The following is a 6,000-nucleotide window of genomic DNA, read 5'->3' on the forward strand; positions in this document are numbered from 1 at the left end:
CTAGTACGTGTTTACGTGATAAAACATCATGTGCCGCTGTGTTCAACAGAAAGGACAACCCAGGTCACATTTCATGTTGTTGGATGTCAACAGCCGATTTCCTTAACTGATTTGAAATACAAATGCACCAACATTGCTACAATGTTATACCGGCATGTCAAAGAGGGTGGGTCATAGTTCATGGACAATGGGTGCGTCACAAACCTGTTTGTTTACTGCATTCCTAGCTTAAAATGGCTACCGCAGTCTTTAGGTGGATAGCTGAGTCCTTACAAGAGAATTTACAGATCTCTGGGCTGACTCTGAAGTCTTTTCTCGTCTTCTGTACGGCCTTTCTCCTGGCGAATTTTCTCTTGAAACGCCCGAAAAACCTGCCTCCCTACCCGGCAGGACATGTTCCTGTTCTCGGGCACCTCCTCGCCTTAGGCCGAGCGCTTCACCTCAAGCTGACGGCGTGGAGGCAGCAGTACGGGGACGTCTTCACCGTCAGGATGGGGATGGAAGATATGGTGGTTCTAAACGGCTACACTGCCGTCAAGGACGCGCTTGTGGACAGGTCTGAGCTGTTTGCGTCCAGGCCGCCAAACTACCTGTTTGATCTCGCATTTGGCAACAGAAAAGGTGGAACATCTCATTTAAATTTGTTGTTTGTATATCGTAAGATCGGGAAGTTGGTTTAAGATTTAGCAATATTTTTTTGTATCTATACAATCATGTTCATGCACGAAGAAGTAGGGGAAGGCATACCAAGCATTCAGTCTCTATACCCTGGGGGCAAACGCTATCTCTTTCCAACAAGACACCTACAGAGCTCTTACACGAAATCGGCTCTGAGGCCAAATGGGGCAATGATTAAACATGAGTCATTCGTTGTTTTCTTGAGTAAGAGCGTCCAAACTGCCATGCATCCTTAGCTAATTAGCGACAGAGGGGGGGGATCATATATCATATAACGTTGTCATGAGATATCATTTGTTCCTGAAGAAATTGTCGCTGAAAGCTGGGGGACAGAGTTCAAACAGAGAAAGAAGTTTGCCGCCGCTGCCTTGAAGAACCTGGGCATGAAGATTGGAACAGGCAGCATCGAAGAGAACATCCGAGAGGAAGCAAGCTTTCTTCGAAACAGGGTGAGTTGAAATAAATCTTTAAAAATGTACTATATGCAAGAGCCTAGATTTTCAGCAGCAAACACGAACTAGCCATTTTTCAAATGAAGAAACTCTGTTTAGATTGCAGAAAACGAGGAACAGCCGTTTGACATCGCCCATGACGTCACCGTGTCAGTTTCAAACATTATCTGCTTCATGGTGTTCGGGAAGCGCTACGACTACGAGGATGAAACGTTCCGAGAGCTCACTGAAGCGGTTCTCAAGGTGTTTGCTGAAATTGGAGCAGGACAGATCATCAGCGTCTTCCCTCTGTTACGGTTTGTTCCTGGAGGTCAGTACATTAGGTTCATTTTCATTAACCCACAGTGGTTTCCAACGTTTCTACTACAACATTGACCTTCTTCAGCTTTGAATGACTAATCGCCGGGAAGTCAGCAATTGCTTAGAAGTGCCCGTAGGAAGTTTGTAACGCCCCCTTTGGTTAGCATGGTCTGTATTAACGGTTATAGGCTGACCCTTTTATTCCCATCACCAGGTAATTCTACCAAGTGTGCATGCAGTATTTTGCCTTTGTCCGCAGAAAAGTCCGCAGTAATGGGTCATTACATCCAAAAAAACGTAAATCCCAAGACAGAGAGAATTTTATGCTCAGGTTTTCTATAATGTCAGAAAATAAAGGGTTATCAATTATCTCTTCTTACTGCAATGAACAGTGAACAAAGCCAGCAATAGTGTGTCAGAACAACTCGCCAAGATCCTAAAGGTGTTGAAAGAAGAAATGGCACGCCATCGCGAGACCTTGGATCGTGAGAACCCGCGAGACTTCCTCGACTTCTGCCTCTTGGAGCTTGAACAGCAGAAAAAGGTTGAAGGGCTGACAGAAGAAAGCGCTATATACATGGCCCAGGATGTTTTCTTCGGAGGAGTAGATACTGCAACTAACACCCTGCTGTGGAGTCTACTCTACATGACTTTGAACCCTGACATCCAAGATAAGGTGCGTGTCTTCATCAAAAGTTACATTTTTGGTCTATGTCAGACACCGTAGATCCTGGTGCAGATCAGTAGAACGCTTGGCTACAGTCCTTTTTAACAGCTTGTTCCCTTCTTTTGTGTGCCCTCCCGGCTGCCAAGCATTATACTGAGCATTTCGTTCCACTTCTAGAAAGCATTACGATGTTGTTATTAGCTCTACTTCAATACGATTCCGCTTTAACAGGTACAAGACGAGCTTGATGCCGTTGTTGGTGAGAGTCTGCCCACCCTGTCCCACCGTTCCCGGCTGCCCTACGCGAATGCCTGCCTGCTGGAGGTCATGAGGATCCGCACTCTTGCACCTGTTGCCGTCCCCCACGCCACCACAGAGATGGTCAAAGTGGGGGAATACGACCTCCCAAAGGGAACACGGGTATTGCCACATATCATTAAGTTACACATTTTGTAGCGTTGCGTCACTTTATGTAAAAGTGGCTACACGTTTGATTTGGGCCCTCTGTTGGCCGACCTTGGTACTGCAACAGAACTTTCGGTTTTTGTGTCTTTGGACCTGGACATGCGCTGGTCTTGATTTCCTGTTTCTATTTTGTTTATTCCAGGTACTTCCGAACCTCTACTCTCTCCACATGGACCCCGCCTACTGGCCTGACCCGGACCGGTTTGACCCCGAAAGGTTTTTGGACGCGGAAGGGAACGTCATCAACAAGCCTGAGTCGTTCATGCCTTTTTCAGGAGGTAATTATTAGGATTAGAGATATCATTATTGGAAAATTTTGCCAATGTGACAGCAACGACTGCCTAATCTCTATTCAAAGTGTAACTGGTCTTACTGTTGGGTATTCTTTATTTAAAGGCCGGCGCGTGTGTCTTGGTGAGCAGCTGGCCAGGATGGAACTGTTCCTGTTCTTCTCGGCCCTGCTGCAGTCGTTCACCTTCAAGACGCCAGAGGGCGCTCCTCCTCCAAACACTGACGGCATCCTTGGTCTGACGTTGTCCCCGCATCCGTTCAAGCTCTGTGCGATACCGCGTTAGTTACCTTCAACAAGAAGTTTATGTTTTTGGGTGCGTGTGTCTGTTTATTTGTCTGTGAACAGCATAACTCTGAGTCGTGGGTTTGATATTTACAATATTTGGTATGTTGGGGTAAGTACATGATTTTTGGCTCCTTAGCGGCTTTCCCTGTTACTGCCGCAGGACTTCCGGTCTTCAAATCTCGTGTTCTGTGCAAGATATTGTCACATATTTTCCAATGGTAGCTAGCTATTGTGCAAGAAGATATCTAAATTTGGGATTTCTAGCAGATTTCTTTGGAACTGAAGAGCTTACTGACAGGAACTTCATACTCATTGCCTTCGCCGTAGGCAGAAGTGTATTTTTTGGGTCGGGATTTGTGGAGTGATGGTGTTGGCGCTATAACTCTTGATGCCATGGACGGATGTTAGTGATTTTTGGTAGGTCAATTTCTGTTGGGAAGACGAAGGTCAAGTTCGAAGATGGGTCTTCTGGGGGGTTCCTTTGGTGCTACAGTGGGCCTTTGGTGCTTGTCAGTTCGTTTGTTGGTGGCATAACTCGAGAGAAATTAAATGGATCATGATGAAATATAGTAGATTGTTGGGGGTTGGGAAAACGAAGGTCAAGTTCGAAGATGGGTCTTCTGGGGGGGGGGGGTCCTACGGTACTACAGTAGGCATTTTTAAGTTAAATTTTGGAGGAGGATAACTCAAGCAGGGTTTGGTGGATTTTAATTGTTTTGGTCAGGTAGAAACGATTGGTGATGATTTAAATGAGATGCATTCTATGCAAATCAGGTCTTTCTTTAGATTATTAATGAGGAAAAGGTGAAATTCCCTTTCAATATCCTATCTTTGGATGACGACCTATATACGAAGACACCTATATGTCCCAAATATTTCGATATACGTAATTCACTATACTCAATGCTATCGTCGGATTTACCAGGATTTATCTCAATGGACTTGAACAGCAAATTCAAGTGCATAATGACATGTGACAACCTATGCATGGAATGCATTGGGAAGTATATCAAAGAATGTCTAGACGTAAGAAACTCCTCCAATGTTTGTAAAATCTCATTGTCATCCCATACTATTACACCATATTGTATACGATAGACTACTTCAACATATTGTATAAGATAGACTACTACACCAAATTGTATAAGATAGACTACTTCACCATATTGTATAAGATAGACTACTACCTAATATTGTATTAGATAGATTGGTTATCCTAATAGAATGTTATCTATGTACCAGTAAATGCCATACTTTGTACCTTGTACAATTGTTGTGCGATAAAGTTATTATTATTATATTATACGAGGACACATATGGACAGAGTGACAGGCTTGGATTCTTTTTGGGTCAATTGCAACATGTGGACAGTGCTTTTCACAATGGCGCTTCAAGACATATCAGCTGAGAACTGGGAGAGGAAAACCGATTGATATATCGATTATGCAACGGGGGGCGCTCTAACATCGCACCTGCCCTTACACCGCACGGATTTCTTTACTAATCTTAATATATCATACATAAGTAAGCGGTCTTTGTAACCACTGACTATGCTGATAAGGAAGGTGAAAAAACCAAGTCCATGCACATAGCTGTCATTTTCATTAAAGATATACATGTACATATTCATTTATTGTTTGTCGAAAAATAGTATTTTGACAACAATGATGGTAGCGCGGAGGTCACTGCGCAGAGACGGCCCGCGCCTCTAAATATATGATCTGTGCCAAGCAGACAAAGAACTATCATACACATAAGTAGAACTTCATGAGACACTAACAATTTGGGTCTTTAAGTTTTTGTTGAATAGAAAACCGACCAAAGAAAAACAACGTAAACATCGATGTTGTCTGGCGACGTTGTTTTCCCGCCTTTTTTCCGGCCGTGATGGTGGTGGGGCTATTTAACACAAAGCGAGGCCCAGAGATTTGTTACGCTCTAACATGTGATTGGTACCGTCTAGGAAAAGGAAACCGAATACAGAGATGACGAAGATATTGCCAATAAGTAGACGGAGTGTTGTTTATGTAAGCGTTGTCGTTTCTTCGTAAAGGTATTGTCAGTCGGACCGCATTCACTGAGTACGTCGGGCCGTGCATTTCGTACGTAGTAGCCTATTTCCCGTGAAAACATGAGCAAGGATGCGCTAGATATAGTTATTCTCACATTACGTAAGAAATGCACACAGTCAAAATTTTCCAGTAAAAAGAAAGCTAGAATATGTAAGACTGCAATCCTTATTTAGGTTGTCTTTACTTCATCACCAACTTCTGAAGAGAGCAAAATTACAAAAGCGTGCTAAGTTAGGCACACCCTCTGGCGTAGTACTATTATATAAGATCAGAAGGTGAATTACGCGAAGACGTCTTACAGCGTTTGCCGATTGTAACAGTATGAATGCATTTCTTATCCAAGTATGTTCTTTAGATGAATGTGTTCAAAATCCATTCAATAAAACCTGACCACTATCTGGTAACCAGTGATGGAGTGCAGTGAGTTCGAGCGCGTAAAAAAAAAGTGCGATGTTAGGGCATCTCCCGTTAAATAAGGACATAATTTGTTTAATTGCTGAGAAAATGCCATGATTCCAAAGTTGTAAGTGACGGTAATTTGATACTTGCATTCGGAAGTTAAATGAAGGTGAACATCATCATACGTTAAGTATGCAATCCATAACACACATTTCAAACACATCTTCCATACAAGTTAACACCGTTCGGCGAAGGTATGGAATCGCCGAACTCTAGTATTGTGAATATTCTAACAACTTTGTTATTGTGTATTGATGTATTTTAATGAAGAATGTAACAAATTGTACTCAATTCAGAGGGAACGCAGTTGTGTTCTCCCTGCTTATGTAC

The 6,000-nt window shown here is 43.1% G+C and overlaps 1 protein-coding gene across 1 annotated transcript; it reads left to right on the top strand.

Annotated features, from left to right (window-relative positions):
* The first annotated feature begins 199 nt into the window (after positions 1-199).
* On the top strand, positions 200-4,465 carry LOC136442190 (cytochrome P450 2U1-like). The gene is made up of 7 exons (XM_066438928.1): positions 200-621; positions 985-1,127; positions 1,230-1,440; positions 1,823-2,106; positions 2,329-2,517; positions 2,705-2,840; positions 2,959-4,465. The coding sequence occupies exons 1-7, from the start codon at positions 234-236 to the stop codon at positions 3,135-3,137; spliced, it is 1,530 nt and encodes a 509-aa protein (XP_066295025.1). The 5' UTR covers positions 200-233; the 3' UTR covers positions 3,138-4,465.
* Positions 4,466-6,000: the final 1,535 nt, after the last annotated feature.

The sequence above is a fragment of the Branchiostoma lanceolatum genome, chromosome 9 (genome assembly GCF_035083965.1).
Source record: "Branchiostoma lanceolatum isolate klBraLanc5 chromosome 9, klBraLanc5.hap2, whole genome shotgun sequence".
Taxonomy (NCBI): Eukaryota; Metazoa; Chordata; class Leptocardii; order Amphioxiformes; family Branchiostomatidae; genus Branchiostoma; species Branchiostoma lanceolatum.

Excerpts from the sequence above, each read along its gene's own strand:
- LOC136442190 (XM_066438928.1), top strand. The coding sequence starts at position 234 with ATGGCTACCGCAGTCTTTAGGTGGATAGCTGAGTCCTTACAAGAGAAT. Across the intron at positions 2,107-2,328 it reads ACCCTGACATCCAAGATAAG|GTACAAGACGAGCTTGATGC; the intron begins GTGCGTGTCTTC and ends CCGCTTTAACAG. Across the intron at positions 2,518-2,704 it reads ACCTCCCAAAGGGAACACGG|GTACTTCCGAACCTCTACTC; the intron begins GTATTGCCACAT and ends TGTTTATTCCAG.